Here is a 27,495-nt window from a genome sequence, read left to right as displayed (position 1 = left end):
TCTTAATATATCTCCGCGAGGGGTTTAGGTCCAGAAAGGCCGAAAACCAAAAAGGCCGCATACCAAAAAGGCCGAATACCAAAAAGGCCTGACCAAAAAGGCCACAAAGCGTACCAAAAAGGCCACAAAATGAACCAAAAAGGCCTTAAAACAATTATTGTTATTTAAGGTTTCAAATTGTGTTTACAAACAAATACACATGTATCAATATGGAATAAGTCATTAAACAGATATGACGTTTATTATTTTCGTTATTTGTTATTTATGTTTAAATATACATTTACGACATATACAGGCAATGTACAAGCACAGTCACACAATTTATATAACAAAATATACAGTTACAAGCAAACATTCACAGACGATATACGGTCACACTGACAAAATACAACATAATAACATAATAATATCTCAATTTCCCATGAAATAATACTAAACAAAGTGCCGCAAATCAACTACTCCTATTCTGGCCTTTTGTTAGACACGGGGTTGTTTCACATTCCACCATCACATTGTTTAAATCATTTGGTTGATGAGATTGTTCGTAAGATAGACTATTCCAGTTCACTATAAATGGATCACTTTCCTTGGGCACTTTGTCAATAGGAATATGCCCATGTGGATCTTTACATGACTCTAAACCTGAGTCTTTTGACACCAACGAACTAAGAGTTAGTGGAGCATCATTTGAATCAGGCCGATTCCAATCATTGTTAATTTTTTTCCATAAAATTTGAATCTCAAAAAGTTCAGTCTTTTCTTCTGGGCTTGATAGAAGGGTATATTTACAGCAATACTTTCCACTGCAATCTTCTTTTTCTTTTTTGGGATTAATCACAAACTGTGTTTTCCCAATCTCGTATTGTCCTTTAATGTTTGGTCCAGCTTCCTTCTCCACACAGAGATCCTTTGCTTGCTTAGGATTTATAAATATCCTGATCTCAGCACCTGTGAATTTATAGAAAGAAACAGATATCGTAAAGGTCATCTACATGTAAATGTTTTCTTTGATATATCTGTTTTAGCTAAGATAAAACATTTTAATGACGGGCTTGTCATTGTGACTGTAATTATTTGCTTGTTTTTTTAACATCATTGCTGGAGCTTTGTCACTTATGTTCTTAAGACTTATGTCCTTGCACAAGTTTGTTAGCTACGTGGATGTTCGAGGGCATATATCTAAAGAGCCTGTGAATCACTGCGAATGAAAAAAGTTACAGCGCATCTACAGTTCCATGGTGATGGTACATTTCAAGTTTCAAATAAAGTTCTTGTAAACTTTACATTAAAATAAAGAAATCTTCATACATGTTAAATTTGTACCTCATTTTGAGATATTGCGTGTATATAATTTAAATACAGGCAATAACAAAGTGCAATAACGGTTGATAACTCTTAATATAGGTGAGCAAGAATTGAGGTTCTTCAAATCCGCTCCATGATACTTCTTTAAGTTTTTGTTATACTCGCCAGACAAAATTTACGAAGGAAAGTTTTAAAAGAGCAATCACTCTAAACAAGAGGAGAAAGAGCTGTTTCTGATGCACTGAACATCCCCTCAATGAGATCTACCTAGATATTAAGTTTTTAATTGATACTTTTTCTAGTTTTTGAGTAACGCTCTGGTTAAAATTTGAGTACACAAAGTAACAAATTGCACTAATTCAATGGTCATGTATCAAACGTGCCTGGTGCGATTAGGTTGTTAGTCAAACTTTGATTTCTGTCCATGCTACTCAAAATTTTGAGAAATGTAGTGACAATTATATGAAATATGTTTGAGTTAGAGGAAACCGGTAGTTTCTGTTTGTCGGTCATGGTCAGTCAATCCATACTTTTTGGTTTCCTCTAACTCAAACATATTTCATATTCCTAAAGGGGCTTAACAAATCTGGTCTGACATGGCCATTTGATTTTGACACGGATTCAATTTACAAGAGGGCCAAGGTGGCCCTAGTTCGCTCACCTGAGAGGAGTCGGTTCATTCAATCTTTACCTAACGTCAAACTTGACCAAGATATTGACCAGACAAACATCCTGGTCAAGTTTCATCAATATTGAACCAAATCTCTTGCATATGGATTGTTTTTGTTTTTGTAAGATTTGACCTGGTGACCTATATTTTGAGATGACCCCCCCCCTTACCAAACATCAAACTTGCTTACAAAAATAAATATTTTGACCAAGATTCATAAAATCTGAAACAAACTTGTGACCTCTAGAGTGTTTACAAGGATTTTGTATAATATAATGAAAATTTGGACAATCTAAGGGCAATAATTATGGCTTTAATTATGTGATTTTGCTCATTATCAAACTTGACTGAGATCTTTCAGCAACTTTGATAAAGAATGCTTGAGAAATGTGAATGCTAGAGTGTTTACAAACCAAAAGTGGACGGGCGGACAAAGACCAATCCTAAAACCTCACCTGAGCAATCAGGTGAGCTAAAAAGTGTGTCTCCCTGATCTGAGCCATTTTTCAACTTGTCCGAATAATCAATATAACCAATGTATTGACTAAGTTTCACGATGATTAGGCAAAAATGTGACTTCTATAGTGTTAAATTACAAGTTTTCTTTCTAGTCACATAAGGAAAACTGCCCCCCCCCCTGGCGGCCATGTTTTTTGACCGATTGGGACCATTTGCGAACTCAATTTTTTCACCAAGTTTCATGATCATTGGGCAAAAAATGTGACTTCTAGAGTGTTCACAAGCTTTTTTTACTATATAAATACAAGAAAACTGCCCCCACCCCGGGCAGCCATGTTATTCAACTGACAGGAACCATTTTTGAACTCAACTCTCGTATCAAGAAAACAAATGATCTGACCAAATTTCATGAAAATTGGGCCAAAAATGTGACTTCTAGAGTGTTCACATGTTTTCACTATATGCATATAGAAAAAAAATGCCCTGCCCACTGGCGGCCATGTTTTTTCACCGATCTGGACCAATTTCGAACTCGTCCGAGATGGCAATAAAACCAATGTTTTGACCAACTTCCATGATCATTGGGCAAATATTGTGACTTCTAGTGTGTTTACAAGGTGTCTCTATAGCCAAATAAGGAAAAATGCCCCGCCCACTGGCGGCCATGTTTTTCAACGGACCAGAACTACTTTTGAACTCGACCAACATATCATTAAGACTAACATTTTGACACAGTTTCATGAAGATTGGGCATGAAATGTGACAGTGTTAACAAGGTTTTTCTTTTTTTTACCTAGTGACCTAGTTTTTGACCCGGCATGACCCAGTTTTGAACTCGACCGAGATATCATTGGGACAAAGCTTCTGACAAAGTTTCATGAAGATCGGAAAAGAAATGTGCCCGCTGGAGTGTTTACGAACAAATGTTAAAGGACGGACAGACGGATGGAGGACGGACAACGACCGGTCACAAAACCTCATCTGAGCAATCAGGTGATCTAAAAAAAGGTTTTGTTTCGGACAGGTTTCACTTCAAATGTAGTTCTTTTAAGTCTTACCTGATGGAATCACATAGACTCCATTTACATCCACGCATTTTTGCCATTTCAAAATTTTGAATTGGATGTTAATGCCACTGGTTGACTCTGAAATATATGCACACTAGTATTTATTCCTCTATGTTAGATGAATGCTATTGGTAATGCACAAAACATGTAGTACACCATTAATAACATATACACTACGGGGTTCTAGAAAATATATGCTCATGGGTTACAGCAAGGTATCTTACAAGCATTATTTTTAAATTAAAGAAATCTGTTAAGATCAACTTTTTAAAAACATTAATTACATAATTAGGGGTGAGGGGGAAGGTTATACTTACCACAAAGTCATGTTTTTTGTTTTAAAAGTTGGTACTTTATGTTACTTATGAAGTGCTGAGGTTTTACTACAGCCATATAAGGAAAAATTTCCCGCCCCCTGGCGGCCATGTTTTCAATGATTGGACCATTTTGGAACTCATCCAAGATATCAAACAAATGTTCTGATCAATTTTTATGAAGATTTGACTAAAAAATGATACTTATGCAGTGCTAACCAGGTTTTACTATAGCCATGTAATGAAAAATGTCCTGCCGTCTGGCAGCAATATTTTTCAACAAAGCATAATCATCTTTGAACTCAGCAAAGCTTTCATTAAAACCAAATCTTCTGACCAGGTTTCATAAAGATTGGACCATTAATGTGACTTCTAAAGTGTTAACAAGGTTTAACTAAAGCCATATAGGGAAAATTGCCCTTTCCACTGACAGCCATGTTTTTTAACAGACCGAAATCATTTCCAACTCATCTAAGATATTAAAGGAACAAATGTTCTGACCAAGTTTCATGAAGATTGGACAATAACGTGACTTTTAGTGATAACAACCTTTCACTATAGCCATATAAGGAAAAATGCCCCGCAATCTGACGGCAATGTTTTTCAATTGACCGGAACCGTTTTCAAACTCGTCCAATATATCATTACAAGAAATGTTTTTACTAAGTTTCATGACAATTTGACAATAAATGTAGATTTTAGAGTGCTAACAAGGTTTTACTAAAGCGATGTAAGGAAAAATGCCCCGCCCCTGCCAGCCATGTTTTTTCAACCAACCGTAACCATTTTTTAACTCATCCAAGATATCATGGAGAAAAATCTTCTGACCAAGTTTCATGACGATCTGACAATAAATTCAGCCTCTTATGTGTTAACAAGGCAAATGACAACGCACAAGGAACGACAGACAACAGACAAAAGGTGATCACAAAAGTTTACCAAGAGCACCTTGTGCACAGGTGAGCTAAAAACATACCAATGTTCTTTTTCCTGTTGAAAATCTGTTTCAATATGCATTTTTCTGCAGGCTTGTCGTTATTTGTCCTCCTATCATGTTTGTTTATTAGTGATATTTCACTTGAACATGTGTCTGGAACACTGCTTTCAATAGCATCACACATTTTTACACTAGTCTGATGTTTATCTTGCGGTTGATGTACATCTTGTGGTTCAGCCTGAATGTTTTCAGTATCAGGCATTACTGTCATTTCAATCTCTGTTCCATGTTCTCTTCTTATCCAATTATTTCTATTTGAAGAACCATTTGGAGCTGTGAAAGAAAATATGTAGTCATTTCAGTTTACATATATATAAGAAATCTTGTGAACACTAGTCCATAGTCCATAGGAAACAAGTATACTTCATGTACTTAATCTTCCAATATCAAGAAAATGTGGCGTATAACATTTGTCTAAAGACATTTTCTTTAGCAGTGACAGTTTAACACACATTAAATTATTTGTCATGATTTTTCCTGTATTGTCCAGTTCAGTTGAATCTGTCCCCATATCCAACCAAGATGCATTTTGTCCCACTTACATAGCGTATCATTATGAGCTATGGGCTCTAAAATAAAACTTTTATAGACTCTCTACCAGTTGAAAGCATGAACTAGTCACAGACTTGAATGTAGTCTTGGATGAACATAATGTGAAACTGGATAACCCCATTATATGCTATTTAGCATCGGCTTACATATGCACTCCTGGGCACTAACCTACCAAACATTTAGCTATTCCTCACCTAACTTTGTCATTGTCCAGTAGGGCTTTTGTCCAGAAGGGCCTATATACAACCATTTTAAAGTATTGGGCATATATCTGGGAGGACCAGTGTTCAACTGTCTTGATTTATTACTTAATTTTATTTAAGTACTATCAAACAAAACAAAAGATGGAATATGTGTGCTGACTTTCCCATATGAAATGTCTTGTTCCTGTGTTTTTTTTTTCTCTTTTTTAGCAACAGTGACCTTGACCCAACTGGTCCAAAATTCAAAATTTTTGCAAAATATCTCCAGTGTAAGTCATTGAGTACAAACTTTAAATATATTTTTAGTAACAATGATAATGACCTTAACATTAACTCTGACTAAACTGGCCCCAAATGCAAAAAAACAATCTGAAATCTGCTAGATCTGCATGTCAGCTGGAGATAGACATTGGTTGATGCAAATGTTGACCTGAATGTCCAAAATTTACAAAAAAGTACAAAAAGGGCATACTTATCCTAAATTGCAGGTCAAAATCATGGATCTTAGTCAATGACCACACAGAATGATCCAAAACTCATGCATAAAGTTTCAAATGAATACCAGTGTTAAAAACAGTTATATGGAGATGTTGCATTTCAACCTATAGCAAATTTCCAAGTACAAAAAGGGGGCATAACTCTGCTTAATAAAGGTCAGAGTTATGAGACTTAGTCAGTAACCACATGCAAGGACCCTAAATACATGTGTGCAATTTCAATTAAATACCTGTTGTAGAAACAGTGAAATGAAGATTTTGCACGTTTATATTCGCCAGAGCAGTTGCATGCAAATCTTCACCTAACACATGTGTGAAGTTCCAAATGATTACCTGTGGTAAAAAAATGATATGGAGATGTATCATATTTACCATAACCCGAGCATTACTCAGACACTGAAGCTGACAGCGATGCCAGCTGGGACATTTGGGAGAGTAGTAAAGCTGATCAGTTAATAGTTAAAATAAAAAGAAAAACATTCAAAGCTTACCATGGTTTCCATTTCGTACAACTTCATCTGAAAGGAAATTAACAACATTGTCTTCGCATTGGTATGGTAATTTTCCATTACAAATCAGTATTGAAAAAAGTCAATTTCTTTAATAAAAAATATATTTGTCAATAAAAGTAGTTCTTACATGTACATTTTGCCAAAGGACCCTTGACTGCATTTTAGTCTTATTAAAGAGGCTAAATAACCACTTTTTATTTAACACATACACAAATATCTAAATATGGTGTTTAACTGAACAAAAGTATATCTGTTATTTTGTATAATCAACTTACACAGTAATTGATTCAACTAAGAAAAATACGCATTCCACAAAATAAATTTTAACTATTTGTGTAAGATCTTCATAGTAAATTAATTCCTGCACCGCGCATCAGAGACCATTTTGGTAATTCAGCCCTTTTAAGTTAGTAAAAATATAATATTTTATACCAGTCCATACATCTCCACAAACCAGTAGTTATTTCAAAAGATTACTTAAAATAACATTGTATTTTGTATTGTCTATAACTTTCAGAATGGCTCACTGCCAACATTTCCAGAGTACATAAAAAATCAGTGTGTATCCTATAAGTGGGATAAAAGGATATACGATTATTATTAGCAATTAAGTTTACTTTCTCTAGGTTTACCATCCTTTCTGTGTTTACGGTGGAGTAAGCAGCTTATCAAAATGACGAGAATTATCACCCCCACACCAGCCACTGTACATCCAACAATCGTGGATACCGGTACATTCGAACCTGTTTCTATACAGAAAAGAACATAAAGACAAATCAAAGGTATATTTCATTTGCGGGATACATGTTTTTGATCTGAGCTGGGTTTTTATATATATATTTAATTGCATTTAATTTATGTTTAGGTACCACACATTTGCATTTCTCTTAACCAGAATAATAATAAAAAAGGACATTGATTCATAAAAGAGAATATGAATCACCAAGCTTTCTTTAATTTATATTCAGATTTATAGTTTATGCATTTGCATTAATTTACTCTCAATCATAATGCTGGATTGCCAAACCAACAAGTTACTAATAATATAAATGAAGAGATGTCTCATTACAAGATAGTTCTAAACAAGAGATGCGCCGCTTTATTTATTTTTTTTACATTTGACCTTGAAGGATGACCTTGACCTTGAACTACCACCACTCAAAATGTGCAGCTTCATGAGAATGTCGCTTTGAATTTAATTTTTTTTTACCTTTGACCTTGAAGGATGACCTTGACCTTGAACTTCCACCACTCAAAATGTGCAGCTTCATGAGAACGCCGCTTTGAAAATGTTTTTTTTTATTTTTTTACCCTGAATGATGACCTTGACCTTGAACTTGCACCACTCAACATGTGCAGCTTCATGAGATACACATGCATGCCAAATATCAAGTTTCTATCTTCAATAATTCAAAAGTTATAGCCAACGCTTTGATAGAAGTAATGAGCATTTTACCATGCTAAATCCTTAAAATGCACTAAGTGACCCCGTGACCTAGTTTTTGACCCGGCATGACCCATATTCGAACTCAACCTAGATATTGTTTAGATACAACTTTTGACCAAGTATTGTAAAGATCTGATGACAAGTATTTGAAATAGAGAGCGGACACGAAAAGTGTGACAGACAGACAGACAGACCGACAGACAGACAGACTGACAGACTGACAGACGGACAGTGCGAAAACTATATACCCCCTTTTCTTTGAAAGGGGGCATAAAAAGTTCATCAAACACATGCAGCTGAAAAAACTCATTTGAACAAGAGCTGTGTTTGTGAAACACAATGCCCCCTACTGCGCCGCTTTGATGCCATATATTTGACCTTTGACCTTGAAGAATGACCTTGGCCTTTCACCACTGAAAATGTGCAGCACCATGAGATACACATGCATGCCAAATATAAAGTTGCTATCTTCAATATTGCAAAAGTTATGACCAAGGTTAAAGTTTTGGGACAGAATGACAGTCAGAATGACAGACAGAATGACAGACAGACAGACATGCCCGAAACAATATACCCCCGATCATTCAATCCGGAAGCATAAAAACAATTTTAGCATTACTTAAAGCATTTTCCTTATTATTTTCATAAAGTTTTGATTTACCTGTAGTATCAATTGATGCATCCGTCACAATCTTATCAGACACTGAAGACAATGATAATACATTTGAAACATATTGACACAAGTTGTATGTGAAAATTTATAAGTTCAGATAAAATAATATTTGTTACATTTACTCAAATGTTTTTTATAATTATGACAAATACAAAATTATTGAGCTATTAATTCAGTGTCAGTGTGCATTAATTTTGCTTATTTAGAGCATTTGACCATATATAACAGAATCTTAGTCATATGAGACCGATCAATTAACCCGCTTAACCTTCTAATATTTTATGGTCGGTACCCTTGTTTTTCATACTTAAACAAGTCACTTACAAATGCCATTCTGAATCCAAGGTAGCTTGAGAATTGCCAAAAATAAAATTTCATGACCAATAACCAAACAATTAATGTAGTAGCTGCAAATCAAACCATCTTATTAAAACATTCTCCAGTATGACACTTTTATAATATCTGCAAACTTACGACTTTCATGAAACTGATAATCAAACCCACAGTCCTTAAATTTGTAGTCCAGCACATAGTACGAGCAGAGCTTCTAAAGCCCTTGCAACTATGTTTCAATGTAAAAGACTTAATCAAAAGATATCTAAAAAGTGGTACAAATGTATTTCATAATTACTGCATAAAACCTCAATAAGTTTTTTTTTGGCAAAAAAATAAGTGAAAATCGACCTTATACAAAAACCAGATCATAGCACTGAAACCACAAGTGTTTAACCATATCAATGTTATCACCATTCCATATATATCTAAATAATTATGTTGCAATTAAGAGTTACATTGCTATGGATGTACCATGTTAGTTTAAACCTATTTATTTAAGCTCAATTGCATCAAAAGCCTCAGGCTTATTTGAAACGGTCTCAAGTCCGTTTCCTAAGCCTAGAAACAGTACTTGGTGACATTGGGGAGATCTTAAGAACGCTCCCACAGTTGGGATCAAACCAATGACTTCCCGATTGCTAGGCGGACACCACATCCATTACACCATGGCGACCTCTAATGTACCATTTTATACAATCAGTTCATTGTTGAAATTACCACCAGCTCAGTAAACTGCAGAAATACAGAAGTTTGTATTCAATACTTGAGATCTGCATACACAATCAAGACAATGATAATTGTTAGTTTCTATAGTACTCTATGACTAAGGATGAAAGAACAGACAATTTATGTTATTACAAAACAACAAATCATATCAGATACACGCAAAAGAACATCAGCGCCAATACATTTTGTGTAAACCTGTAAATAATGAGAAAGTTCCAGCTTGGATGGCTATTAATTAAGTTATAAATTTTGACCCATATCCTGGAAACTAAGAACTTGAATTTTACCTGGAAAAGTATGAAGTTGAATTTTAAGATTTATATTATGACGATTGTCTAATACACACTGTCTCATATCAGACAAAGTGATTCCGTTATCCTTTCAACAATATTATTCTGAGAAGAGGTAGGTGAGGTTTAAATAGCATGAAGAGGATCCTGAGAAGCCTTGAAAGCTCTACTGAGAGCTCTGCTTATCACAGTGGTATAATAACAAAGACCCTTAATTGGAACTTCTTTTGACCAAAGGGAAATATTGTGTACATATCTTGCTATGAAAGTCTATAAAAACATTTCACATTACACTACACGAGTGCCGCCTATTTGAACCTAGAGGCATAATTTGAAGAAACCTTAAGTAGAGGACCACTGTATCATGATACATACCATATATTAAACAAATATACCTTGTCTTTTTAGAGAAGTTAATTTGTTTAAAAGGGTTTATTAAATATGTGACACCAACAGTGTTACCCTTTTTTCCTTATCTGAATAAATTGTAAAGAAGAATTCTATCTGTAGACAAAAGGAAGATTCTGAAAGTTATTGCAATTTATCTCTTATAAAACAAATACTCCTGGGGCTTGGTAAACTTTGACCACAGTAACTATAGTCCAACAAACTTTGTAGAGGACATCTAGATGATAATACATATCAAACATGATATTTGTGCTTTGCAGTTTCAGACAAGAACATTTTAAAGATTTTCCCTATGCAAGTCAATATAAAAATGGTGACCACCAGAAAAACGCCAATTTTGACCATAGGTTCATAATTTGAACAAACTTCGTGTAGGACCTCAAGATGTTGCTACATACCAAATATGAAAGCTATTAGCGTTGTGGATTCAAACCATAACTTTAATGGCTCTGTAAATCTAAGAAACTGCTAACACTGGCAAGGTCACTTTTAACCTCTGAGTCATGATTTGAATAAACTTTATCATAGACATAAATGATGCTTTGTACCAAATATAGTATTGGGCTTTGTGGTTTCAGATTATAAGATTTAAAAAAGTGTTCCTATTTTAAGTTTTTATCAAGTGCTGATCTCTGGAGCATGGCCAGTTTTGATACCCAGAGGCATAATTTAAAAAAAAACTTTTAAGAGGACCTCTCGATGATCATGCTATATAACACATATGAAAACCTTGGACTTTGTGTGGTTTTGAGATAAAAACATATTTTTAAAGTTTTGAACCCAGGGGCATGACTTGAACAAAGTTTGATAAAGGAAATTAGATATTACCTACCAAATATTGAACCCATTGACCACAAAATTTCAGACAAGATTTGTAAAGATTTTTGAATGGCTCTGTAAATCTAAGTAAAACTGGTAACACTGGCAAGGTCACTTTTGACCTCAGAGTAATGATTTGAATAAATTTTGTCGTAGACATAAAGATGATGCTATGTACCAAATATAGTATTGGGCTTTGTGGTTTCAGATTATAAGATTTAAAAAAGTTTTCGTGTTTTAAGTCTTTTTAAAGTATAAACCACTGAAGCATGGCCAGTTTTGACAAGCAGGGGCATAATTAACAAAAAAATTCCAAGAGGACCTCTTGATGATGCTATATAACAAATATTAAAGCCTCGGACTTTGTGTGGTTTTGAGATAAAAAACATATTTTTTAAGTTTTGAACCCAGGGGCATGACTTGAACAAAGTTTGATAAAGGAAATTAGATATTACCTACCAAATATTGAACCCATCGACCACAAAATTTCAGACAAGATTTGTAAAGTTTTCATTTAAAAGTTCCTTTTATGGATCCAGCAACCACATCAATCGACCTAACAGGAACCATATGAACAATTTTCAAAGAGGACCACCCAAGGAACATCGCTTTAAAGTTTTTTTTAATTCTGCCCAGCAGTTCAGGAGATAAAGCATGCAGTAAAAATTCATGGATGCACACCACAAATGTAATGGACACAAGACCGACAAGTCGGTATCCTAATAACTCACCCTGTGCATGCGTTGCTCATGTGATAAAAAATACACACTAAGTTTTACCAATTGATATACAGCTAAAATTAGCCGCTTCTAAGAGTTCCCAGCGTAGACTTTCATTGCAGTAGTACTGGTAAGCCACAGTGTTTGTATAGTTGCAGATCAGGGCACAGGAGAAGTAGACAGAGTGGGGTTGATTACTGTGGCCTGGGTCACATTTCCAGGACAGTCCTGGCTGAATGTTATCTTGAGGCGGAGGGCCACATCCTGAAAATGATGCTAATAATCTTCATAAATAAAATACATTTTATTCTTAGTTAAAACTTATTTATTTTAGCTCGATCGCATCAAAAGCCTAAGGCTTATGAACTGCTATTGAGTCCATGGGTAGAACCAGTACTTGATGTCAATTGTTTTAAAACAGTGAAATTAATACAAGTCTTGCAACTGATATATGCCGTGTTCTGCCATGTCTTTAAACTGTTGGGAACAAGGGCCCTTCCTACTTATGAAAAAAGGGAAATAGTTTACAATTTGGCATTATACAGAAATCAAATAAGGGTTCAGCTTAACTTATTATATCAGTCTTTGCCAATGACCAAACAATTGATTTCTTCTTACAGTCACATGTGTCAACACTCATTATAACTTGAACATGTTAAACTGAGGAAAAAAGAGAACAATCTTGAACATATTAAGAAAGGTTTTAGCTAAAAATGCTTTAATTGAGAAGCAAGTATTTGTCTTAGTTCAATAGTCTTACAGTTTTCACACACAAACAAAATTAGCTAAAACAAATGTGAAGCCAGCCTTGCTGAAGCTTCTTTTCAGGTAGCCTTTTTCGTTGTCCTTGTTTCTTTGGGCACCTATGAACCATGTAGTGTAATCCGGACATTAAGTTTGGCTGTTATTTATTTTGTTACATTTGCTTACTTTCACACTAGGAGAAAAAATTATATGAATACATGCTGTTTCCTCTAGGTTTTCAACATTTTAAGCTATTTATAAAGGTATTTTAATGATATATGACTGGGGGCTAAAATCTGAAGCTACAAGTGTGTGATTCAATGCTTTAAGTCCATCTGCGTCTTCACGCCCTATTATGAGAAGACCTCTCAACCAACCAATAAATTGTGTTACACATTCAGACAAAATTGATGTTTCAACCATTTTCCATGTGTATTTTTTATTAATTAAATTACCATTGAAATTGATTGTAACATGTATTTAGAATTTCTAATTTGCACGAGCCTGCTTACCCACTTCAGAAAATCTAATGGGGCCAAACCAATAAGTTTGGGCCAAAAGTGCAAAGGCGCATCCAGGGCAGAACATAGTATATGACATGCATGTTTGGCCAACATTGTACAACTAGATTTTGTTTACTAGATGCATGACTGCATCAAGCCCGTGGTCAAGTAAGCTATTAATTTTGTTGTATTTAAAGCCCCTCAAACACTCAAAATCAACTAAGATTGTGTACAATATTTTGAAAAATAAACTTAACACATAAACAAGAGCTGTCTCCATAGGATAACATATGCACCGAAAAAAGTTATGAGCATTTTTCGAAACCTAAACGCAGATTTCAAAACCTAAACGCGGACCCTTAGTTCAAGTTCATCAAAGGGTAAAAATTTGTGTGCGTATGAAAAGGCCTTGTCCATATAAACATGCATACCAAATATGAAGGTTACATCTGAAGCGACATAAAAGTTATGAGCATTTTTCAAAACCTTAACGCAAATTTTGAACCCTATGTGGACCCAAAGTTCAAGGTCAAAGGGGTCAAAATTTGTGTGCGTATGGAAAGGCCTTGTCCATATAAACATGCATACCAAACACGAAGGTTACATCTGAAACAACATAGAAGTTATGAGCATTTTTCGAAACCTAAACGCAGATTTCGAAACCTAAACGCGGACCCTTAGGTCAAGGTCAAAGGGGTCAAAATGTGTGTGCGTATGAAAAACCCTTGTCAATATACACATGCATACCAAATATGAAGGTTACATCTGAAGCGACATAGAAGTCATGAGCATTTTTTTTAAGTGTGACGGACAGACGGACGGACAGACAGGCGGACAGTGCAATCACTATATGCCCTCCTTTGGGGGCATAACAATCAGTGTATCTTATAGCAATATAGTCAAAATGTTAACGTAAGATATGGTTTGGTTACACAGATTTAACGAGATTCAAAATGCGTGTTGTACTGGTATTTTTGTGACAATATTTCCATGTGAATTTCCGATGATATCCGAACTTATACCAGCAAACGCGAGATTGGCTTCAAGCAGGACGTAGTTCTCATCATGCTTCCGACGCTGCCTGTAAATTTCACATCTAGTGTAAAAATTTTGGCTATTGCTATCAGGAACACTGATTTTTTTATGGGTTAACTTAATTTTACCAAATATTTTGTGAAATATATTCGTTGATTCGTAGTGTTTATGGGGCTTTAAAACTGAGTGTGACCTTGAAGTTTGAGCTTGTGACAAAGGTTATTACAAGCAACATGTACACTTTCAGCAATATAAGGCCTGTTATTTCAAAATTGCATTTTGGATGATTAAGTTTTAGTTACATGCTGCAAAAGCTGAACTTAAAGATTCTTCAACTTTGACAAAATGAGACAGGCATTGCCAAAATCATGTCATTTACAAAAGTTTAACATTTAAGGCAAGTTACTTTCATGTTGCATAAATTATGAATTTACAGTCAAAACCAGATGTATGATGCGCATTTTTTAGCATTGACCTTTAAAAGTTCCGTTGACATTTATGTTAGGGACACAGGGCTTGCATGAGGATATATATGTCATCTCAACATGAAGTGCATTTTTGTGGCATGTAATTTAAACTTACATCATGAAAGGTGGTTATCGTCTAAGTACTTAGCATGGCATCTAGACTAAAAGCATTGACAATAGTCTTGTTAATTATATCCTGAAGTTGCAAAATGTATTTCATTATATGTGAAACAAAGAAACAGTTATTGAAAGGGAAACTAAATGAAAGCAAGATTAATTTAATGGAGGGAATTTATTCTCATTTTTATAACATCAATTGAGATCTGCTTTCAAGAACTGTCAATCATTTTTGATAGTGTGAGTCTTCTTACATTACTTTTTGATTGCATGATTAGTTCCTGATAAAACAATGTCAGTGACTGATGTTTATGATGTCCTGCATGATACAACTTGAACACAATTTGAACATTTCTTCCTGTACATATTGCATGAAGGTTTACAATCCCAGTTTCAATCTGATTGAATGCTGATATGGTTTATTGCATGCACCAAATTTCCTTTGTCATCTTGAGTTTTTGTGAACTACCATAGTAAATTTTGAGATTCCACACATTACAGTAAGTAATTTTAAATTGATCTTTCAATATAAAATGAGCCCAGTGCAAAATTGTCCCTTTTTGCTTGCTAAATGTATAGCCCCCAAAAGGAAACAGTAATAAAGCATTTAAAATGCATTTTAAAAAAAACCTCTATCTGCTGGGGCTAAATTAAAAGACCAAACCGCATCAACTTGATTTTCAATGAATAGACTTCCTCTTAACAGAAAAAAAGAAAGTTCCATCCCTAATTAGCCTGTGCTGGCTGCACAGGCTTATCAAGGATGATACTTAACAAACATGCATAAACCCAATATTTCCAAAGTGAGCTCAAATGTATTTTATTCATGTAACATACCTGGAACCTGTCCAATATTGCACACTGGTATTTTGTTGTTTGCTAACTCTTCTGGTAGAAGAGCCTCTGACATATTTTTGCCTCTGTAGAACTGGTTACATAGTACATCCTGTTTATATTCGTAAGTGGAATCTGACAGGACGCCATCTTCGCAGTAAAAGCAGTGGGAACATGGCTGGGACAGCATAGGACAAACTTGACTGCAAAAAGAAACACACTGAGAAGAATCGCAGAAGATATCAACAAATGTGGATCATATGTGAATCAATTTTGCAATTACTTTATCTGCTATCCAAACACAACACTTTGTTATCGCATTTGTTGGTGCTTATCATACAGATGTGAGTTTTCATACTGTTTGTATTAAATTGCAGATATGCTATATTGCAATCTGGCATCACAATATGTTGAATATATAACGAAAATCTGCTAAGGAGCCCACAAGTTGTATAGCAATCTAGATAGATCTTGATCCATAGATCCTGCTAAACATAATATAACAGAACTGCATTGTACCGTATGAGGACTGCTTCATAAATTGACAGAACAATCCTTTCAAAACATGGCTTTTATTTGTGAGCGTTACAAATAATATAGAGGCAATTTTGAAAATCAGTATGGGCTTAACTACGTTAGGAACCATAACCCGTGACTGCCTGTGTGGATAACTGCAGTAAAATTAAGCAGACGATCAATGCTAGGCTAGGAGCGTCTGCTTTAACCATCGCATCATCTGCCTGTTTATAGTTCCCACTGGTACACTACATAGTGTGGATGTATTCAAAAGTATTTAACATCTTGTAAGACAAATAATTTTGAAAACTAAGTTGCGTCTAAGATTATACAACAGCGAACAAATTCATTGCCTTCAGCGCTTTGATTTATTCAAGTAGCATGATGTCAAAGGCTGAAGCAGTTTGATGCATATCTGATTATATTTTTAAGCTTCATTTCATGTTATTCAACTCCATAGTTATTAAGTGGTATTTTATGAAACCACTATTTATGAACTTGAAGTACTTCTTTTTTAGCAAGTATTTGAAGCACTCTTAAAGTACTGATTAAAAATCTAAGTTAACCAAAATGACGCCCAAAACCTCTTGACACAAGTATCAAGTCTTATATTTATTTTTGTCAGTTGTTTGACATGGTGATAAAAGGTAACTAAAAAGCAGTACTTTTTTAATTGCTTTACAAAATCACTATACATTATTCAGTAATGTTATGTTGAACATTATTGTGTTGTACTCAGAAAACCACAGAGTAAAATTAAAAATGAAAATAATAATGAAACAAGGAACTTAGTTAAATTGATATCCCACGCCATTTTCAAAATTTTGTGACAGACAGATAGAATGGCTGACAGACAGAATGACGGACGGACAACGTCTATTCTATATCCCTCCACCTTTGGAAGGGGATAACAAGAGGGCCTAAAGGCTCTGGGTTTGGAGAAATTAATAACATTAAAACATTTTAATTCCAAAGATAACTAAGTAATAATTGAGTAATCAATGAAGCTTTTCTTTTTACTGCACAACCACATAACTTTTAAATTGGTCTCTATTCAAAATCCTGGTGTCATACAATTATTCACATTAGTTTTCCTCTCAAGTTAATGTTGTAATTGCCTAGTTGTTAAAATTTTTTTTATATTTGTGGTGATTGATTGCTTTGCACTAAGAATGTCAACTTAACTTCAAAGGTTTTAAACCAACACAATAAAGCAGGAAGGTGATCAATCGATATCATTGTGCATCGGAAAGTACTGGTAGGTTACAATTATTGCCAATCAAATCAGAGAAAATCTGAGGGGCTGAACAAGGGGGGGGGGAATCATACATTAATCAACCAACACATTATATTATTTAATGCATTTTTTTAATTTTTTTTAAGGGGGGCTCATATAACATTTAATTAATTGAAGAGACAAAGCCTTTTTCTGGATATGGTTGGAAATATTTAAATAGCTAGGTTTAAATAATAATATTTCAAACACCCACTCGTAAATATAATTCAAAACATGTCTCATACTGATGGGCCAGAAAGATTCTTTCACCACGTAAATTTGTCTTCCCTACATTTATTTTACTTGCATATAAACTCTATGGCATCGACCATGCTTTATCACAATATTCTTACAAACTTAATTAAATAGATGGGAGTTGTACCAAAAACAATATACTAGTACCCCCGATCATTCGATCCGGGGGCATAAAAACAATCAACCACATCATACCACATTCATTGTGCAAACTAACATAATGTATAAGCTCATCTTCAAGTGGATATGGAAGTGGGGAATCTGAAAATATGTACTTTAATTGGAAGTACTATAAAACAAATTATGAAGAAGTCATTTTGCCTACTGTCCAAACTATTTGACAATCTAGTAATTGGAGTACTTTATCTTGTGATCACAACCTTGGAAATTATTTTCTTTTACGCTTTTCAACCTTAAAGGGACCGTCAACCACGAATTACGAAAAAATACATTTTCTTAAATACCGTATTTTTTACAAGTATTAGTTTATATTGATGAAAATATCACGACTGGTATATTACATTACTTGAATCAAGAGCTGTCACCATAGGATGACTTATGCCCCCAATAAACGCTTGGTAGAAGTTATGAGCTTTTTTCGAATCCTAAACACAGATTTCGAACCTAAACGCGGACCTTAAGTTCAAGGTCAAGGTCACAGGGGTCAAAATTTGTGTGCGTATGGAAAGGCCTTGTCCATGTACACATGCATGCAAAATATGAAATTGCTATCTGAAGCGACATAGAAGTTATGAGAATTTTTGAAATCTAAACGCAACGTGTGACAGACAGACGGATGGACAGACGAACGGACAGTCCGACCACTATATGCCCTCCTTCGGGGGCATAAAAATGTCTTAGAATATCAAAATAAATCAGAAAGCCACATAAACTAGAGAGCGGACACCATGCTTAATCCTTGAAATGCACTAAGTGACCCCGTGACCTAGTTTTTGACCCGTATGACCCATATTCGAACTTGACCTAGATATTGTCTTGATACAACTTCTGACCAAGTTTAGTAAAGATCAGATGAAAACTACTTCCATTAGAGAGCGGACACCATGCTTAATCCTTAAAATGCACTAAGTGACCCAGTGACCTAGTTTTTTACCCGGCATGACCCATATTCGACCTTGTTTGGTAAAGATCTGATGAAAAGTATTTGAATTAGAGAGCTGACAAAAAAAGTATGAACGACAGACTGACAGACTGACGGACGGACTGACTTACAGACGGACAGTGCGAAAACTATATACCCCCTTTTCTTCGAAAGGGGGCATAAAAAGTCCATATTTTCAGTATATTCAGTAATACAAATTTTCGATGTGAAATCAAAGGTACATCGCGAATATAGGTAACATAACGATATACACTCTATAAATAACGCAAGTAGATTGATCATTTTATATACAAAATATATACAATTCACTACGCATGCACAATTTGCATTCCTGGGTTTACCACGTGACGATGATGATCAATCTACTTGCGTCATTTATAGTAAATTGGTAGATACCTGCTACACATACCCAGTAAAATTGTATTACCATATATATGAAAATATGAAAACTTAGCAACTTTTTTCAAGTAATGTAATATACCAGTCGTGATATTTTAATCAATATAAACTGATAATTGTAAAACAATACGGTATTTTGGAACTTTTCTTTTGCGTCATTCGTGGTTGACGGTCCCTCAAAACTATCAAAAGTACATAAGCCAAACATTGTTCAAATTTCTATATCACTCCCGACCTAATTAGAAATATGTGTCAACACATTCAGTATACAAAACACATGTTTGTTTTAACTTTAAGATTGCATTACCAACCAAGGGCAAGCAGGTTGGAAAATACTTATACAAATCATGTTACAAATAATTTGATTGACATCTTGAAGAACCTACAACTGAACAAAAACAAGGACACAAATATTGGGAAAAAGTGATAAGAAGTGAATCCTAGCATATTAAAAAATAACACAATAATGCAATTATCATTAAATACTGAAAAATCATAGAAAGAAAAATCTGACCAACTAAACAAAAAGTTATATGGGCTGGCTATTTTTAAGCTCACCTGTCACAAGTGACATGGTGAGATTATGTGACCGTGTGATGTCCGGCGTCCGTTTGTGCGTGCGTGTGTGCGTGCGTGTGTCCGTAAACAATTTGTTTGTGTAGACAGTAGAGGTTACAGTTTTTATCCAATCTTTATGAAAGTTGGTCAGAATGTTTATATTGATGTAATCTGAGTTGGGATTGTATTTGGGTCATTTGGGGTCAAAAACTAGGTCACTAGGTCAAAAACTAGGTCACTAGGTCAAAAACTAGGTCACTAGGTCAAATAATAGAAAAACCTTGTATGGACAATAGAGGTCACAGTTTTCATCCAATCTTCATGAAATTTGGTCGGAATGTTTATCTTGATGAAATCTGGGTTGGGATTGCATTTGGGTCATCTGAGGTCAAACACATGGTCACTAGGTTAATTAAAAGAATAACCTTATGTAAACAATAGAGGTCACAGTTTTCATCCAATCTTTATGAAATTTGATCAGAATGTTTATCTTGATGAAATCTGGGTTGGGATTGTGTTTGGGTCACTTGGGGTCAAAAACTAGGTCAATAGGTCAAATAATAGAAAAACTTTGTGTAGACAATAGAGGTAACAGTTTTCATCCAATCTTTATGAAATTTGGTCAGAATGTTTATCTTAATGAAATCTGGGTTGGGATTGTATTTGGTTAGTCAGTGAGCGAATCAGGGCCATCATGGCCCTTTTGTTTAACGATAGGTTCTTCATAAAAAAAATACTTTTTAAATATACTTCTTTGTATTTGTATTGGTCCTATTAGAGTAAACAACATATTGCCAAATTTAAATATTGACCTCACTATATAGTACATACTTAAAGTACCATCTAATCAACAGAAATAACCACTTTGGGTGTGTTTCTTACGATAAATAACACTATTGTCACAGAAATGATTCAATAACCACTCCAAATAACCACAAAAATAAACAATTGTATGAAAAACTAAAATCAACCAGCAACAGTATGTGTTTTTAACAATAAAGGCATTGTTGTGATACAATCAGAACTAACATGAACTGCAAAAAAAACACAGCTGTGTACATGTCCCCACAAAATTAAATTACTTTGTCATTTGCTAAAGCAGACTGGAAGAGCAAATGTATGGAACGCCTCATCTGTCTCCTGTTGACTATTGATATATCGGAGGTTTCATTAAAATGATGTGGGTTTAAATCATATGATATGTATTTATAATAGTATGCTGTGTGCTGTGATGGTATGATGAGTGTTTGTGATGGTATGCTGTGTGTTTGTGATGGTATGCTGTGTGTTTGTTATGATATGCTGTGTGTTCGTGATGATATGCTGTGTGTAGCCATATTCTGCTGTATGTCTCTCATGGTATGTTGTGTGTTTGTGATGGCATGCTGTGTGTTTGAAATGGTATGCTGTGTGTTTGTGATGGTAGGCTGTGTGTTTGTGATGGTATGCTCTAAGTTTCATTGAAATCATGTGGGTTTAAATCATATGACATGTGCTTATTATAGTATGCTGTGTGCTTGCCATAGTATTGTGTGTGTTTGTGATGGTATGCTGTGCATACTATGGCAAGCACACAGCATACTATTTTAAACACATATCATATGATTTAAACCCACATCATTTCAATGAAATCTCCGATATATCAATAGTCAACAGGAGACAGACGAGGTGTTCCATACAAATGTGTTCTGGTCAATTCAGACACACCAACATGTTTTTATAATGGGCTGGCTATTCTGCAGTTTTATAGTGTAACTATATAGAGTAACATACAGTATTACTTGATAGTAACATCATATTTCTTTTTTAAAGAAGATAATATGGTACTTCATGGTATAATACTGTATGAGTTATTGAGCATAAGTACTTCATCAGTACAAAAAAACACTTACCATGTACTAAGTTTGCAATCCAACCATTTTTTACCAAAATAGTTCACTCTGCCCCTTTTCAGGCCCTTCCCCACGTCTTGTATTTATTCCGGAAAAATCCCTATTTGACTTAAAGTACGCATCAAATTTAGTTTTTTCTGTAATAAACATTGAGTGAAGTGTAAGGTTATTTTTGGTTAACCAAGTTTATAAAAAGAACAATGTCAAGGTCGAAATGAGGTCTGTTGATTTGGGTAGGTAGAGAGGGGCATCAAACTATTCTTCATCAAGACCCATAAACTAGCCAAATTTGGAAAAAAAATGCTACAGAGAAGGTTGAGCCAGTGAGTAGATCCCTTTTTTACTACTTACTAGCGCTGTGTTTCACCAGTCTTGGGCCCCTTGAACAGTTGGTAGATGGCCGTGGGCTCAACAAATGTGAGACATAGGGAGAAGTATAGAGCCCTATAGAGGAACACTTCCATGGTTCTCCAGTCCTGAAGATACAATTGGGAACTGAATCATAAGCTTTTAATAATGTACAATGGGCATCACAAAACATTGCACTTAACTATTCCTCCACGTTGATAGTATAATGTATATTTTCTGTCAGTAACCAGATATAATAACCACAAAGACATATTTAAAGTTGAATATCTGTTTTAATCCTAAAGTATCACGTAATCTGAAAGCTTAAAATGTATTTTATAAAACAAGAAATGTAACCATGACGTTAATTCCGTTTGAACGCAAGGTTGTTAATAAAGACCCTGAACACATTCATGTATAAATGTAGTTTTATTTGAATATCTGTAGTAGACGTCATAGAGATATTGAGTTGTTGCTCGAAATAGAAACTTAAATTTTCAGTACGAAAAGGGGCATAATTCTGTCAGATGTTATGTTAGAGATATGGAACTTGATCAGAGCCCTCACAAAATGACACCAACATTGTTTGAAGTTTTAATTGTATACATGTTGAAGAAACAGTGCTATATAGACATGTTGCATGTTTAGCTTTAATTGCATGTAAGAGTGATGGAACTTGATCAGTGACCTCACACAATGACCCCATACAGAGGTTAAGTACTTGGTCAGTGACAACACACAACTAGAAATGGCGCGGCAGAGGCCGACGCGTATTCCGACGCCGCATGTTTGACCCAGGGGCGCCCCAGGGTTGGTTATGGGGCCATGAATAGTTGCGATTGACCGGATTGTCATAATAGAAGTTCAGTATCAATTAGAAGTGAATCGGTGTAGAAATGAAGAAGTTATAGTAATAAATGCAATTTTGGGTGGGTGTGGCCTATGTGGGCGGGGCTCCCCAGGGTTGGTAATGGGGCCATGCATAGTTGAGATTGACCGTATTATCATAAGAGAAGTTCAGTATCAATTTGAAGTGAATCGGTGTAGAAATGAAGAAATTAGAGTAAAAGGCAATTTTTGGTGGGTGTGGTCTATGTGGGCGGGGCGCCCCAGGGTTGGTAATGGGGCCATGCATAGTTGAGATTGACCGTTCTGTCATAAGAGAGGTTCAGTATCAATTTGAAGTGAATCGGAGTAAAAATGAAGAAATGATAGTAAAAGGCAATTTTGGGTGGGCGTGGTCTATGTGGGCGGGTGCCCCAGGATTTGTAATGGGGTTATGCATAGTTGAGATTGAACGTATTATCATAAGAGAGGTTCAGTATCAATTTGAAGTAAATCGGTGTAGAAATGAAGAAGTTAATGTACAATAACCTAAAACAAGAGTGCCAAACTGTCACAAGATACGCCCGTTTTAAGGCTTTGGACAACTTGATAACTTTACTATGACCCATATTTGAACTTGACCTACATATCATCTAGACACAACTTCTGACCCAAGTTGATGAAGATCTGATGAAAACTACTTCAATTAGAGAGCGGACACCATGCTAAATGCTTGAAATGCACTAAGTGACCTCGTGACCTAGTTTTTAACCTGGCATGACCCATATATGAACTTGACCTACATGTAGATATTGTCCAGACACAACTTCTGACCAAATATGAAGATCGGATGAAAACTACTTCAATTAGAGAGCGGACACCATGCTAAATGCTTGAAATGTTTAAGTGACAGTGTGACCTAGTTTATGACCCGGCATGACCCATATTCGAACTTGACCTAAATATTGTCTAGATATAACTTCTGTGCAAGTTTGGTGAAGATCCGATGAAAACTACTTCAATTAGAGAGCGGACACCATGCTAAATGCTTGAAGTTGCACTAAGTGAACCTGTGACTTAGTTTTTGACCCGGCATGATCCATATTCCAACTTGACCTAGATATTGTCTAGATACAACTTCTGACCAAGTTTGGTGAAGATCGGATAAAAACTATTAAAATAAGAGAGCGGAAACTGCTGTGGACGCCGCCCGCCTGCCCACCTGCCCGCCCGCCGCAAAGGTGAAACTATAATACGTCAAGTTTTTTTTAAACGGGCGTATAAACGTGTGTATAAAAATGAGTGAAAATCTCTGCCCTGGCCCCGCCCAAACCCCAATTACTTTTGACCCAGGGGTCAGATCAAAATTCCAAATAGTGCACCGTCGCACATATGCTCATATCTACCATGTGTGTAAGTTTCAAGGTTCTAGTGCTAATAGTGTAGGAGATAATAGTGGCCAGGACGGACGGACAGACAGACGGCGGAGATAACCGCAATATCCCCACTCAAAAAGCGTGGGGATAATTACCGCAAACACATGTGTGTAAAGTTTAATTGAATCTATGTAGTAGAAACATTGAAATGGAGACGTTGCACATTTACCTTAACCAGAGCATTATGAAGGTGTTGACCCTGACATTTAGGCATGTAGTATAGCTAGTACTATTTTGTGAATAGCCAAGATAATAACTGGTTGGGATATACTTCAAAGAATTAGTGACAAATTAAATAGCTCCAATGATAAATCATCGAAACAAATATTATTATTAAGTGCGAGTTTTATTAAGATTCAGATTGTGACTTCAACCATTTCTAACTCTGCCATTATATATCTCATTAGCACAACGTTTAGTTTGGTTATAAAGTCTATAACGAAACCATGTTGGCCCCTAGGATGCCTGTGGACAGTTATGAAATCAAAGGCAAGATTTATAGAGGACCACTTAACAATGTCATTTACAACCAAAACTTGTGGTTTCAAACTACATTTTGCTATATGTCTTTCGTAACTATAATTATGACTCATTCGGTGTTGCCAATTTTGATAGGTAAGAAAAGATCAATTTAACAAATCAGACCCATAACTCCAATGCAGGGGTGAGGCGAAAATTTTGAAACCAGGGCCAAAACACTCTTGGTAGAGGTCCATTGTACACTCTTGGTAGAGGTCCACTATTCAATGTTTAATGCTCAATATCTACCGGTCAGCTGTTATCCGTCCAGCTTCAGAGAATTTACATGATTTTTAAATATAAAAGCGTAATAAAAAAAACACACTTGACTGCCTAGAGTTGGGCAGATTTATTTTGTTAGTAGAATGGGTTCAATTTCGACCACCATGGTCATATTTCAAATAATATTGTCACAGGACTGCTAGACAAGGTTTTGTATAAGATATCTACTGACAACCATATACAAGATCAAGCTTTGGAGATTGTGGTAGAGGTCAACTAGACAATGCAACATATATAATATAAATAAACTCTAGAGGACGTCAAGCTCTTGTGATTTTGGAAAAATAGATATTAAAATAATGTCCTTATAGCTGACATGGCAACCTGCCTTCAGCAAATACTTTTAAAACATTCGAAAGAGCTTCATGCACATACCACAATAGCTCACCATTAAAAAAATTGGATAAATTATCTCCTAATAAGCACATAGCATACGGTATATCCTAGTTATGATTTGGTATCTTCTAATTCAAAAAAAGAAATGATGTTCTAACAAAGACTATATATATATATATATATATATATATATATATATATATATATATATATATATATATATATATATATATATATATATATGTATGTATTTATGCCCTAATTGGGCTCAATTGGTCTTTGTTGGGTTTGGTACTACTCAACAGTACACTGAGTACTCTCAAGAATACAATAATGTACCCCAGGTACGGAAAAAACACTTAAAGACACCCGTCCGTCCTCCGTTTCATAGTTTTGCCGTACTATGGAGACTTTGTAGTTTACTTTAGAGGCCCCAGGGTACTTTTAAGAAGTACCTAAGCTGATCATGACCAATCAAATCTCATTTGGACAAAATTTTAATTGTACCTGGTGTCTACTAATAAGACCCCGTGATCGAAATAATGATACAAATTTAATAAATACAGATTGTGGCTCTCTATACAATTACTTCATAATTATAAATATTCTGAAAATATTTCTGACAGCACAGTTGTACAGTAATTTAAAAAAATTAGATACCGGTAATAGAAATTTAAGGTCAACAAATTATTGTTTTGTCAATTCGTAACAATTATTTTCCAAAACTATTTACATGCTTTTAAAGTCTTATAAGAGCTCAATTATAAACTAAGTTAAACAACAACAGGGCTCTCTGAAAAGCTTAATCAAGCGTATTTGTACGCATAAATTTGAAAAATGACGCTAATTGGAAGCCAATTAAGAGTCCCCAGGATGCACCTTTTTGAATAACTGGGTTCTTCAAGTTAATCCATCAACAAACAAAACCTGTAAAGCAACCTCCTATTCAAACTCAAGCCAACACAATTTATTTCCTCACACCTGTTTAAAATCAAATAAATCAAGTGCAGCTATGTTTCTAAATTGTCCAATAGTTTTCCCACATCCCATCCTCTAGGGAACTAAGCCCTGATGCTTTATCAGACAGTATAAGCATGCTTCCAGTGTAAATGTAGAATTGATAAATGAGGTTTGAAATGGACACTTACTAATGTGTTACATATTTACAGTTTTAACTTCATAGAAACTTGCTCCAACTTGGCATACACATCAAAGACCCTTTTATGTCTGCCGACACCATACACAACTTGCAGTTTTTTAGGCATAGGTTTAATTCATGTCATTCAGTAACACTGTTGTGATTGTCAAAGACTTTAAAATTTAACTGTTTTTATTGTTGTTTCAAATAAAAATATCATTGCAAGGTAATGATAATGTTTTGTTTACAAAAAGGTACATGTATGTATTAAGTGGGGTGTGTATGTAAATATATTACGCATGCCTTAAAAGAGCTGTCTTTTTTTTCTTACATAATTTTTTTATTTAAGTAACAATAAAGCGAACATCTATGAGTGGGATTCCTAATGTACATTTCGTATTTGGTATTTTAATTATGTAACCAAGGCAACAATTATATAATTTATTATTTTATACTATATTCATTTTTTATTAAAATGGATTTTTTGCTGAAAATTTGAAGATATTCATTGGGACTCCTATTTTTTCCTTTTGGACTCCTACTTTTTCCAGGTAAGGAGTCCAAGGACTCCTGTTTTAAAATCCTAGTGAGACCCTGAACAAAATTCCAAAAAGCAAACTACCAATATTGCAGTAGTTCTTTTTATAACCATAAATTTTGGCAACCCTTATTTAATAAATCTAAGTAAATCATAACTTACAGTACAGCTAATCCAATACTAATGTTATGTGCATATAGTTGTGAAACAACTTAACAAGGAAAAAAAAAACACTTCCTTAAGCAGAAATTTATTTCCCTAAAGTTTAGGTGATTTTATTCAATGTACATTTCTCGTGAAGTGATTCAGGACTACGTCAAAACAGGTACAGAAAATTATGGAAAACACACTCTAAAAACA

The 27,495-nt window shown here is 34.9% G+C and overlaps 1 protein-coding gene across 3 annotated transcripts in view; it reads right to left on the bottom strand.

Moving 5' to 3' along the window:
• Nucleotides 1-27,367, bottom strand: part of LOC127879170 (uncharacterized) — a 27,668-nt gene extending 301 nt beyond the window's left edge. Inside the window, exons 1-10 of one of the 3 annotated variants that reach the window (XM_052425861.1) lie at nt 27,298-27,367; nt 22,065-22,189; nt 15,698-15,897; nt 12,055-12,258; nt 8,685-8,726; nt 7,209-7,325; nt 6,556-6,582; nt 4,792-5,085; nt 3,493-3,579; nt 1-948 (exon numbers count right to left, since the gene is read on the bottom strand). The exon at nt 1-948 is cut by the window's left edge and continues 301 nt beyond it. In XM_052425861.1, coding sequence (XP_052281821.1) covers nt 452-948; nt 3,493-3,579; nt 4,792-5,085; nt 6,556-6,582; nt 7,209-7,325; nt 8,685-8,726; nt 12,055-12,258; nt 15,698-15,897; nt 22,065-22,177 — 1,581 coding nt within the window. In that variant the 5' untranslated portion in view covers nt 22,178-22,189; nt 27,298-27,367 and the 3' untranslated portion in view covers nt 1-451. Of the gene's footprint in view, nt 949-3,492; nt 3,580-4,791; nt 5,086-6,555; nt 6,583-7,193; nt 7,326-8,684; nt 8,727-12,054; nt 12,259-15,697; nt 15,898-22,064; nt 22,190-27,297 lie in introns of all 3 variants that reach the window. The other 2 variants (XM_052425860.1, XM_052425859.1) reach the window with 2 other exon arrangements.
• Nucleotides 27,368-27,495: the final 128 nt, after the last annotated feature.

Source organism: Dreissena polymorpha, chromosome 4, assembly GCF_020536995.1.
Source record: "Dreissena polymorpha isolate Duluth1 chromosome 4, UMN_Dpol_1.0, whole genome shotgun sequence".
Classification (NCBI taxonomy): Eukaryota; Metazoa; Mollusca; class Bivalvia; order Myida; family Dreissenidae; genus Dreissena; species Dreissena polymorpha.
Note: the sequence above shows the minus strand (reverse complement) of the source record. Positions and strands in the feature narration are given on the sequence as shown.